The sequence below is a fragment of the Triturus cristatus genome, chromosome 1_2 (assembly GCF_964204655.1).
Source record: "Triturus cristatus chromosome 1_2, aTriCri1.1, whole genome shotgun sequence".
Taxonomy (NCBI): Eukaryota; Metazoa; Chordata; class Amphibia; order Caudata; family Salamandridae; genus Triturus; species Triturus cristatus.
In genome coordinates, this window is record NC_140580.1 from 943,769,364 (window position 1) to 943,781,571 (window position 12,208).

Sequence of the window (12,208 nt, forward strand, 5' to 3'; positions counted from 1 at the left end):
TTTACCTCTCAAATCACTCTGCCTTAAGTGTCTTGAAATATGAGAGTCTGAAATGTTTACTGTGCTTCACAGTATTGCACAATGTCTGTTTTCTCGTCCTCTTTTTTTCAATCCAATATCCAGGGTAGTTTTAGACTTTACTTTGTGGGGCCCTGTGTCTTTTGGCAATTAAGTTGGCCGTCTTACTTTCGTTTAAAAACATTTTTTTTTTACTTTAGGCAAAGGATGGTTAGCTCTTTGTCTACTTATCGTCCCTATTTTCCAGTAGGTTATTTTGGGATTTGGTCTCTTTTGTATTGCTCTAATTCGAATAGATGTTTTGAAAGCTTATAATGTATCCATTTTCAGGCTCCTGTTGCATTATGATGATTTCCATCCTAATTGCCTTCTTCATGGTCCCATCTGTTATAAGGTGAATTGGTATCTGGGTCCTAATGTACAAGAAACCTAGTTGATGGTGACTATCGGTTCTCTTATATGATGTGGACCTGGTCAGTGAGCAACCATCCTATACTCCTTGATTTCTGGGTTCTGAGTCTGTTTACTGAGACTGAGGTATTGTCAGACTGTATAAGGCTCCTAGACAAACATGTGCAGTCATATGTTATTTTGGAGTGGAGGATATCATCCACTCAGAGGTAAGTCGTGTGCGCTTGTCTATAGATGGTAAAACCTGTTGATTATGTTTTTTTGGTCCTACCAGTTATATTCTAGGGCTGCATCTTTTATCTAGTGTGAAGTTTGGATACTGATATATTGATACAGCCGTACTTTAAAACACTTCCCTGGAAGATCTGCCTATCTTTGAATTGTTGGCAAAGTAAAGATTCCCACCACTTTGTGACTCCTTCAAACAAGTCTGGTTCTAATCGAAAATATAATAGGAGAATGTTTGGCTGTGACTCAAGAAATAGGAGTTCCTGGCATTCAAGTGATTTCCACTTTATCAAAATGTTTATCCTCTCGACTTTATCTGAATAAAAGTTCCTTTAGACATTAATTGATGCTCCTGCTCTCTTCCTTTAAGTTTTGAATTTCTGTCCATATATTTACTGTTGTGTTTCTCTTTACTGGTTTGTTTTGCTGGCAGACCAGGTCGGATTCAGGCACTGAGTTTTTTCTGTGATGTACATCTTTGTTGGGTTTAACCCCTCACCATTATGATAGCCAATCTAAACTGGGCTGAGAACAAGCTTACTTATAATGTTCATTGTTTAATAACTGGTCTTTCGTTAACTAATCCTTACCTGTATTTTTAGACTTCCCTTTTCCCCCTTCCCTAGCATAGATGATACTATGATGCTCTCTTAAAATGCCATCCTATCCTTTCTCTTTTCCCCTACCTTTTTCTTCTCTCAGAAAATCCACAAATACTTTCAGGGCTGTGAAAGATGTGCTCTCAAACTGTTACTTTCAAATCCTTGCCTTATGGGAGCCCTGACCCAGCCTATCCCTTGCTCCTTGCTCACCATTCAGCAGACACAGTCATGTTAACAACTTAACTTTTCCTCCCATCACCACCTGATATTAAAAAAAGGAGTTGGCAAGTATGTATACATTCCTGCGTTCAGTTCACTTATCTTTATCACCCAAATGCATCATTTTCTATAAAGTTATTCTTTGTCTGCTGGCTTTGGATGTTTTTTTCCTTAGCTACTATGTGTCTGTTTGACTTCATCTTGCTACAGTGTCTAAACAAAGCTGGGGTCACCGGGAAGGCACTGGGCTGGCTGAAAGCTTTCCTAACCAACCGGAGCTTTCAGGTTCAGAGAGGCAATTTTCTCTCGGACAGCATAGCGTTAGAACAGGGGGTACCTCAGGGCTCTGCCCTGAGTCCCACCCTGTTCAACCTGTATATGGCCCCACTGGCAGGGGTGGTCCAATCGTACGGCGTAGAGCTAGTCTCTTACGCCGACGATACTCAACTGCTGATCTCCCTGTCCCAAGTTCCCTCCTTGGCTGCTGAAAATTTTAAAACCTGCATGAGCAATCTTGCAGATTGGATGACCCAACATTGCCTCAAACTTAACGGCTCGAAGACTGAGGTGTTGATAATTGGAGGCAAGGACACTAGCTGGACCAAGGAGTGGTGGCCATCCTGTCTGGGGCCTCTGCCTACTCCCGGCAGAGAAGCAAAGAATTTAGGTGTCTGGGTGGATACCAAACTCTCCTTTGACAGCCATGTAAATAAAATTGTAGGGAAGTGCTTTGGGGTCATGAAAACTCTCAACCGTACCCTGGACCTTCTCCCTTTGGAGGCCAGGCGTACCTTGACTCAGGCCCTAGTAACCTCTCGCATGGACTATGGCAATGTACTTCTTCTTGGTACTTCGGAAAAGAACATCAGGAGACTGCAGGTACTACAAAACTCGGCAGCACGGCTAGTATTGAGATTACCCAGAAGAGTTGCTTCTAAATCCACCTTGGCAACCCTTCATTGGCTGCCCATCAGGAAGAGAATTCTTTTTAAAGCCCTTCTTTTATGCTTTAGAATTATCTCTCACAGTGCACCGTCCTACTTGTCTGACCTAGCTGTCCCATACGAGCCTAACAGAGCACTTCGCTCGATGGGAAAGGGCCTCCTCATGATCCCCCGTATAAAAAAATCCAGAATGGGAGGTCGATCTTTTCGTTCCCTGGCAGCAACCAAATGGAACACCCTTCCCATCAATATTAGGTTAGCAAAAAATGAAGCCACCTTCAGGAAACTTCTAAAAACACACCTATTTGCCCTTTAGGCTCTTCCCCTCCTCTGATCTCTGACTCTATTCCTCAGCGCGGGGATACGCCGGTAGGCGTCACCATGCGCTCTACAAACCCCTTTATTATTATTATTATTATTATTTGAGGAACACTCTTAATCTCCTAGTTCAGGTACGTTCTCGTGCCAGCGTTCTTCCTTACCTTTCAAGCCTGTGACTTTCCTGCCACAATTCCATTTTCTCTCAGATAAAGAGGGTGTAGAGGAAGGGGTTCCTGTTTTTTCTTAAAAGAATGGTTGGATTTCTGTTTTCACAGTTTTTTCGACATTTGATCTCATTAGTACTTTTCATTGAGCGGGTCTTTCACCCATGCTATGCCATGCATTGTAGATGTGGTGGGTGGATTTCACAATATTTCTGATTGTGATTTGTTGGTTTTACATTGTCGCTTTATAGATTCCAATGGCTAGCAGTACAATTTTCGCTTCAGTGAGGGTGCGTGGGAAAAAGTGACCTTTCGTATTTGCTGTTAGTATGGTTAACATCTCTTACTGTTATCATGAGCTTGGCATCCTATCTAATCACATAATAAACATTCTGTATATATTTCCCCAATCTGGGTTCTTCACTTTTAACTGTTAGTCTCAGTTGTGCTTTCTAGGACCTCATTTGAGGATAATTGTAACTCCTATAATCTCCTTGTTTAGTAGCCCCTGTTAGTGTTTCGATAGCCTAGGCCAACCTTTAATGCACCAAGTCTCAGTGCCTATTTAAGCTTGGTTCTTAAATATCACACATTGCGTCCATAATGCATTAGAAAAATATTTTCATTAGTACATCTGAGTAATATGATCACAGGTTTATGTAAGCAAACTCTACACGAATAGCCTAAGCCAAAATTAAAAAGACTTGTTGCCTTTGCTTTTTTTCTGGCAATGAATTCTACAACTTTCTGTCTTGCATTGGTGTACTGAAATGGTGACATTTTCTAGCTGGGAAGGTGTTTGTTAATGCAGCTTTGTAGGCAGTACAGGTTGTAATATGATGACTAATGCAGACTTTGATGAATCGGGGCGTTGGTGAGAGCCAGGGTGGATGGCAAGTAGGGTGCTGCCGGTTAAATGGTTCGAAAGCATCAGAGCTTGGGTAGTGATTGTAAAGTCAGTCTTGATTTGGGCTTGTTAGGAGCTGTTGGTGGGGAGAATAAATTTGGCCCTTAAGTTCAGTGTAAGGTAGAGACTTGACATACTGTAGTGGATAAGGCCAAGGCAGATATAGAATAAGTTGATAATTATACCTTAGGAATTTTTCTATTTACTTTTTACAATCTACTCGTTGGAAAATTATACTGATTCTAGAAACTACAATAGTGAGTGGCATTGTAATAAATTCCCTTGTTCCATTTTACTCTGTGAACTGCAGTCTGTAGCTTGTCATTCATTTTCAATGTTTCTAGGGGCAGAAAATCTTGTAAAAGCAAATGTTTTAATTGTGAACATCAGCACACTTCCCAGAAGAAACTGTTCCCTGTGTGTGCACGCGAGATAATAGACGGTCTTGACTGTAGGATTATCACGTATATTGTTTAAATGTTTTTTTTGTTTTTGGCAGCCTGTATCAATAGACAATCAGCGCCACTGTTTGATTGGGTTTGGTCTCATGGATTTCCCTAGCCATGTCTTACCAGGAAAAGCAGCCATACTTGCATTACAGCAATTTCAGTCTCCACCAACCTGCTCTGTGGAAAGCTTCCGATTAATCTCCTACCAAGAATGTGTTGGCATTTCTTTCATGTATTTCAGAAACTCATAGGAATGCTGAGCTCGACCCAGTTACCACTGAAGAGCAAGTGTGTGAGGTGAAAGGATACCTGGCCAAAGTGAGTGGTATCGCTGAAGTGTTGGCACGACGTCACATGAAAGTTGCTTTTTTCGGAAGGTAAGCAAGTACATGGATTCCCTCACCCCTCCGAAGATGCATGCATTTATTTCAGGGGTTTGGTTGATGTGTACAAATCCAGTTTCCTGAGATGTAAGTGGAGCGGGTTCAGGTGTAGTGTTTCTGAAGGGGAGCTACTTAGACATCAGCTTTGTAATGTACCATGCATTGTAACTTGGGGTAGCACTTCTTTGATAACTGTGGTGTCTTCCTTTGCCAGTGGAGTGTTGTGCTTCTGCAGGGTAGGTGGACTGTACTTGTGCTTTGTCTCGTGAGCTTGAATATTCTTTGTGTTCTAGGACAAGCAATGGGAAGAGCACAGTGATTAATGCTATGCTTTGGGACAAAGTCCTTCCATCAGGCATAGGACACACGACCAACTGTTTCCTGCGAGTGGAGGGCACAGAAGTGAAGGAGGCTTATCTGCTGATTGAGGGCTCGGAAGAAAGGAGGAACGTAAAGGTGAGTGAGCTCTACAGGACTGAAATGCAAATGAGAAAAGGTTACAGGTTCTATTCAGTATGCTTTCAGTAACCATATGAAGATGATACTCTTAATGTCGCTGTTTGTTTAGAAAATGTCTCTGGTCAGTTTCTTATTTTTCTATGTAAATACACATTTCATGTCTTTCTCAGTTTATCCTCCCTTCAGATATTGTCTTCTGGCATTTTACTCAGTCAGTCCTCCCTGCCTCTTTTTCACTATTTGGAATGCTTCCTTGCATCTCTAAGGTCTTTCTGCCTCGCTGGAACTCTCACACTCTGTCCCTCAATTTCACCATTTCTGCTTTATTGACACATGATTGTCATTGTTTTTTACAGACTGTAAACCAGCTGGCTCACGCCTTGCACCAGGATGACCTTATTGACTCTGGTTCCCTGGTCAGTGTCATGTGGCCTAACTCAAAGTGTCCTCTTCTAAAGGATGACCTGGTGCTAATGGACAGGTGAGATAAGCTTCTTGATTTGTATCAGAGGTCCCATCCTAGTTATGTTCTAGTAATTCTTTTTTAAACCTTGTCCACATGATGACTTCTTAGTTGGCAGAGGAAGTGGCGCAAGGCATATCAATAATGCTTTTGTTTTGGGATCATTGCTGTCCTTTTGGGATTGTGGGGCTTGCACTTTTATAGAAACAGATTGGAACAGAAGTGCTTGTATTTCAAGTATATCAATCCTGACTTATGGATAATACAAAGAGCAATATCTATGGTATATCCTCCTTTCAGTACCAATTCAGTAGAAGTCACATAGACAAATCCTATTACAACAGAGTCGCGTGTTTGTGTTGTTAATTCTTCCTTTATTTTTCTTTAAAGCCTTAGATCAGTCAGCCCAGCTAACTCGTTTCGTCCATAAGGACTTCATCAGGGTTTATTAATTATATACGTTGGGCATCACCATTTATGAGAGAGTGTCCCTCCAATTAGTGAAGTCAAGAGCATTACATCCTCACAGTAGACTATATGAAAGGGAACACCAAACAGTCTCCAAGCCAACGCGCAAAATCGTGTGATCTTTGTATTGTCCCTAAGACAGGATTGAGATATTTGAAATACAAGCGCTTCTGTTCCAATCTGCTTCTTAATTGGTTTATTATATGATTCCTTAGCAGTGGGTTCATGAACAGTTGAGTGCTTTCAGTTGCTGTTTAACAAATATAGTCACACATACTATTGCGACCATCTGACTGCCCACACTGCTTTGTTCTCTCGATGGCAATTTTACAGTTGTGCAGTGATGGTCATGTATTCCCCCCCACCCCTCTGTACTAACAGACACTGGAGCTTTAATGTGTGCCTGGGATACCCTCCTTACTATCTAAGTTCGATATTGTAATTCATGATTCAAGCCTCAAGCCTCTTTTAGTGTTTGGTGTTGCCTCCTAAGACCCATGTAGTGGGGATGCTGTTGTTTGCCATTGTCTGAGATATTGTTTTACCAATATCTGCCCTTATGCTTTAACAACAGTAGACTAAACATTGTCCTCTAGCTGCAAAGATGCTTTCAAGGTATATATTAATAAACTCTCACCATGTCCTCTCAGCCCAGGCATTGATGTTACCACAGAATTGGATAGCTGGATCGACAAATTCTGTCTGGATGCCGATGTGTTTGTGTTGGTTGCTAATTCTGAATCCACATTGATGCAGACGGTAGGTTACACGGGAAATTCGCCATGAGTGGCACGGTTACGCTTGGACTCTTTGTGATGCCCCTCTTGCATTTCTTCGTGTAGGAGAAACAGTTCTTCCACAAAGTGAACGAGCGCCTCTCCCGCCCCAACATCTTCATACTGAATAACCGCTGGGATGCTTCTGCTTCGGAGCCCGAGTACATGGAGGAGGTCCGTACCAAAGATTTTTTTACTGGGTGGATTGAAGGAACCGGTTTATGGGGGCTGCAAATTGGACGTTTGCATTTCATTGTTTGTCTGTGCTGGATAGAACCTGAAGTGCAATACTCCTGGTCACAAAACTAGAGCACTAGCTAGTTCTTGCAGCCTTCTCTTGGATTTGTGACTTGTATTGCATGAAACTGTCCTGAACGCCATGCAGGGCAGGGTATGCTGCTATTTTGCAAGCATGCAAATGTTTTAATTCAAATTGAAATATTAAGACTTATGCTGTCTGTCACAGTTTTGTTAAATCGATGTAGGTAACAAGTTATTTTCCCTCTAGGTAGATGCTGTCTGCAGTTGTTCTTCATCCACTACTAAGACTCTTTTTAATTATTGTTAGTATATCTCCAGTGTTCTCTTCGTTCCCGGGTATCGTACCATTGAGCAGTCAGACCTATGTCAGAAGATGATTAAAAGAGAAAAAGAAAAGACAAAAAGAAAGTTTATTTGCTAGTTAAGCTTGGCCTTTTTGGAATCCAGAAAGAGACACCTGTAGAGGCATTCAAACTCAGCCCAAGAGTCACGGAGGGTGATTCCTCTACCTCCAAGGTTATTAAGACCCACTCTTAAACCCAGAGTGTTACCTCGGACTGAGGCTCCATCTTTGTTCCTGTCCCTTGCAGGTGACAGTAGAGAATAATAAATTCACTGAGGCTTATTATTATTGAATCTTGTGCATTCCACACTGATGGATACTGACATTTGGGTCAGGGGAGAATGAGATACTGAACAGGAAGGCAGCTTTCTCCTGGCGAGGAGTACCTCTTACTAGGTTCATGTAACTATCGAACTAATCGGGGAGAAAGCTCGTTTCAGATGTCCTAAAACCTGCTGTATACGTGCATAGGTAGAAACATGACACACATCTGTGGGATATCTTCACATGTTATAGTAAAGCAAAGGACAGTTGGGTGCTAGACTATCTACAGAATATTTTAACTGTTCTGGATTCGCCTGTGTAGGAACCCGGAATGTCAGGCCTTAGATGGTGGTGAGTGCTAGAGGTAAAGGTAATGAGGCAAAGAGGGCCAAGTCTTGATTTTGAACTATGACTGAGCTACTATTAGGCCCAGCCAACATGATCCTCAGGATAAATTGGTTTCTCTGAAGAATACCTTGACTTGCCTATGATAGATTGACCAAAGTCCAAGGTGTCCTCCTAGAAAAAGTGTGGAACATATGTGCCACAGCTAATCAAACAATAACTCAGTTAAGAGAAAAAATCTTGAAGATCCAAACCAAGTTATTTGAAAGTTGCAAATGTAATCGAATAGGTTAAGTCGCACACAAAGGAAAAATGGGTAAAGTTGTCATGATGTATATAGCTAAAAATACAAAAAATCACAAAAGAATTAAATGGGGCCAAACTTAATCCAAAAGCTCTTGCTGGTTATCGAGGGGATGTGACAACCCCTAGAAGAGGTGTTGAATCTCAGCAAGCTGACTGCAGCTCAAAGCTCTGGCGACAGCGTTAAATGGCAGGTCGAACCATGAAGTGTTGCTAACAAAGATGGAGCTGAACCTGGAAACAGGTGGCCCAAACACGCAGGCATCCAGGAGAGTGGGTAGGGCTTCCTTTTTCTTCAGCTCCAAGGGTTCTCTTCTGCAGTTGGTGAATTATGTAATAGGCATTCATAAGCTATAACTGTGTCATTGTGGTTTGGTGAACTCTTTGTAAGATGACATAAGGTGTCTGTTTCAGTAGAGGTAAGGAATGTTGAAGTGCTTTGTAAAAAAAAAGCTCGAATGCACAAATTCCATGAGTAGATAAAGTGCATCCTTTTGCATCTTGTTACTGTTGTGCTTGTATTGTTTCATCTGTAGCTCTTGCTTGCTTTTTAACCTTGAATGTATGTTGCAAACAGTTTAGTTCTATTACAAGGTGATGTGACTTCCTCTCATTTCACTTTTGTTCCTATAGGTTCGCAGGCAGCATATGGAGCGCTGTACAAGCTTTCTAGTGGAAGAGCTTGGGGTATTGGACCGTGCGCAAGCCGGGGACAGGATCTTTTTTGTATCTGCGAAAGAGGTTCTGAACGCACGAATCCAGAAGGCACAGGGAATGCCTGAAGGAGGTTTGGAGAAGCATGACTCAATTTGCATTTAGTTCTTTTCAAACCCATGATACATTTCTAAAGGACATGTTTAAGCCGTTTACTTGGAGCAAAGACTTAGCTTAGCTCTTTTTTCCATTGTCTGAGGTGAATTTCTTGTCACTGTGATGTCTGCACTAAACATTTTTTCAGTGTCTGTAAAATCCAAAACAGCCAGTGGCTGTTTCTTGCATTATTTGGACACTACAGAAAAAACAATGATGATGCTGGATCAGGGATGAAATGGGTGCAATCAGTAGGCTTGGTGTTCTTTAACAGCAAGACACTGACTGCGCAGACTGCTTTAGTGTAATGGATTTGAAATACAGCGGTGTGAGAATAACTGGAATGGGATCTTTGCCATTTAAATTGCATTCAAACAATGCAGCGAATACTTGACAGATAACGTTTAATTGGAGGCAATCATATGCTTGAGTTAGTTGCTATGTCAGCTTTGTAATTTCAACTCGCCAGTTCTCGTTTTAATGATAACAGTAGGAGATCTGATTGGTCAGCATTCCAGGATTCATACAAAAGACCTGCAAGGGGCACACACTGAATTAACCAAATATTCCACCCTGTGGATCTCTTGCATTGGAACACTTTTGCCTGATTGTTAAAAAGTTCTGACAGTAGTTCAGTTATCTCTTGTCGTTCAATGAAGCTATTGTCTAAAAAGGAGTGTATGTCAGTTGACCTATTTGCTTTTATTTTAGGTGGGGCTCTGGCAGAGGGATTTCAAGTACGAATGATGGAGTTTCAAAACTTTGAAAGACGATTTGAGGTGATCAGAATTACTATTTATTCCCAAGACCTCTCAAGGGGCATGTCCTTACTTCAAAATCCTAACCTGGGAAAATAAGAATAGAATTGTGCTAAGGAGGAGGGAGGTTTGGGGTGTGCTCAGTATTGGTTTCAGATGTGGTGAGATTTTTCTCCGGCTGAGATTAAAGGTAAGCAAGGTTTCTAAGCAACTTTTCCTTGTACAGGAATGCATCTCTCAGTCTGCAGTGAAGACCAAGTTTGAGCAACACACAGTGAGAGCAAAGCAGATTGCAGAGGTTGTGCGTCGTGAGATGAACTCTGTACATGTCGCTGCACAGGATCAAAGGTGAGATTCTGTGGAGAGGAATATGTTGACTCTGATCGAGGTCTGCATGGTTAAAATAATGGCCTCTATATAACTATCTTCTTCTGAACAGATATATGTGTGAACGTTCTGCCTTGGACAGATGTGCATTAATTTACTTATATTCCAGTGCTGTTTGGAATATTAGAAACATTTATTTTTGGTGGTGGGTATGTGGTCTTGGTGTCATCTGAAAAATTGGCTGTATCTGGTCATTCTACTCCCTTTGCCCACTGTCTTAAATTTAAGTCACTGAAGTCATTTTGTACCTGTGCACTCAGTCATCCTTTCCTTTCTGCTTGTGGCTCTAGGGTACACTGTCTGGAAAAGCGAGAGGAATTACAAGATCACCTGGAGTTCATTGATAAACAGCTTGATTTACTTACGCAGGATTACAAGTTAAAGATTAAACAGATCACAGATGATGTGGAGAGACAGGTAAGAGGAACATTTTGAAGAACATCATGTGAGGGTTCCAGAAATAAGGAGTGAGTGTATATGTGTATATACAAATATATATGTAGATGAAATTCACGTATTCCTTTCACCACTTTTCTCTGGTCACAACAGGAGACACCACCAATCGGTACGATTCCACAATTTTTTTTATTTGATTTTTACAGCATTTCAAACGTGCTTCGTGCTCATAGATCTTGCCGACGCGTTTCGGCAAAAAAACCTCCTTCTACTGGGCCAACAAGATTTCATGGTGCAGAGTGTCTATTTAAAGGGAAAATTCCCTCCATTTCTTTAATCCCACCCCCAATTTAAAATCCATTTCAGACCTTACTTTAGTCTTTGAATTATCGGTTAAGTGCCCTTTGTTACCTCTACATGAGTGTTGGAAAACAAACCTCATATGCAAACCTTACTATTGACACTATCAACTTCTATTGTCTATTCACATTCAATTTTTTCGGGGTAAAGTACCCATCTCCAATTCTCTAGCAACAATAAATTTCATCTACAATTTTTTCAACATATTTCCTCATAATCACCAATTAGTTGTAAAGTACTTTACAATATTCATTTACCATTTCTGCAGTATTTTTTCATAGCAGCATCTTTTATACTACGAATTGCTGTCAATTACATCCGATCTGAACTCTACTGTGTTCTTATCACATTCTTGAGATTAAAAAGCAATTCCATTGTCTTAGATATGAGGCAATCAATAAAGTGCAAAAAATATGTGTCTCGTCTCTACAAAAGTGCAAGCAGTGCCTAATTCCATTGCATTTGTTAAATAGCATTTTTTAAATAGCATTTTTTTTAAAGCATTTTAAAATGCCTTCCATGACAGCATATTATCTCGGTCTTACCAGTATATTATAAAGTGCATCTTATAGCAGCATTTTTTCCTCGATTTCATCAGTTTATCATAAAATACGTTGCATAAGTAACTGATCATGTCTAAAGTGCATTTCCATGGCGCCAACATATATATTATAAAATTATGTCAGGTATCTCAGATCTGATCTCTGTTGTTTCTGTGCATTACCTGGCAGCCTATTTTCTTGGTCTCACCAGTTTGTTATATATGGTGCATCTTATAGCAGCATATTCTTTCAATATCATCAATGTGATAAAGTGCATTACATCAATACCTGACCATTTCTAAAGTGCATTTTCATGGAAGCATCTGATACGATGTAAAGTCATTTAAGTTATTTCAGCCCTTGTTTCTATTATAACCCTATATTATCATTTTGTTTAAGGCATCACACAATCCACCTTGCTTTGAGGGTGGGTGAGGAAGTGGTAAACAAAATTAATACAACTACTCATTTGAGAGTTATTATGCTAAAGGAGGATGAATAGAGTTAACTTTTAGATTATAATCAAGGCTAGATTACAGTCACAGTCTGGACCTCGAATAATCCAATTCAAAGATGTACATGTAGTTCGGCGTCCGTGTTTAAACCCCATGGGATTTCAGTTCTTAT

General features: G+C 40.7%; 1 protein-coding gene across 4 annotated transcripts in view; it reads left to right on the plus strand.

Moving 5' to 3' along the window:
• MFN2 (mitofusin 2) overlaps positions 1 to 12,208 on the plus strand; it is an 89,365-nt gene that overhangs the window by 35,955 nt on the left and 41,202 nt on the right. For all 4 annotated transcript variants that reach the window (XM_085609924.1, XM_085609925.1, XM_085609927.1 and 1 more), the window contains 9 exons: positions 4,505 to 4,640; positions 4,940 to 5,102; positions 5,462 to 5,586; positions 6,687 to 6,795; positions 6,879 to 6,986; positions 8,962 to 9,115; positions 9,850 to 9,917; positions 10,123 to 10,244; positions 10,574 to 10,700. In XM_085609924.1, the coding sequence (XP_085466050.1) occupies positions 4,505 to 4,640; positions 4,940 to 5,102; positions 5,462 to 5,586; positions 6,687 to 6,795; positions 6,879 to 6,986; positions 8,962 to 9,115; positions 9,850 to 9,917; positions 10,123 to 10,244; positions 10,574 to 10,700 (1,112 nt within the window). The remainder of the gene's footprint in view (positions 1 to 4,504; positions 4,641 to 4,939; positions 5,103 to 5,461; positions 5,587 to 6,686; positions 6,796 to 6,878; positions 6,987 to 8,961; positions 9,116 to 9,849; positions 9,918 to 10,122; positions 10,245 to 10,573; positions 10,701 to 12,208) is intronic.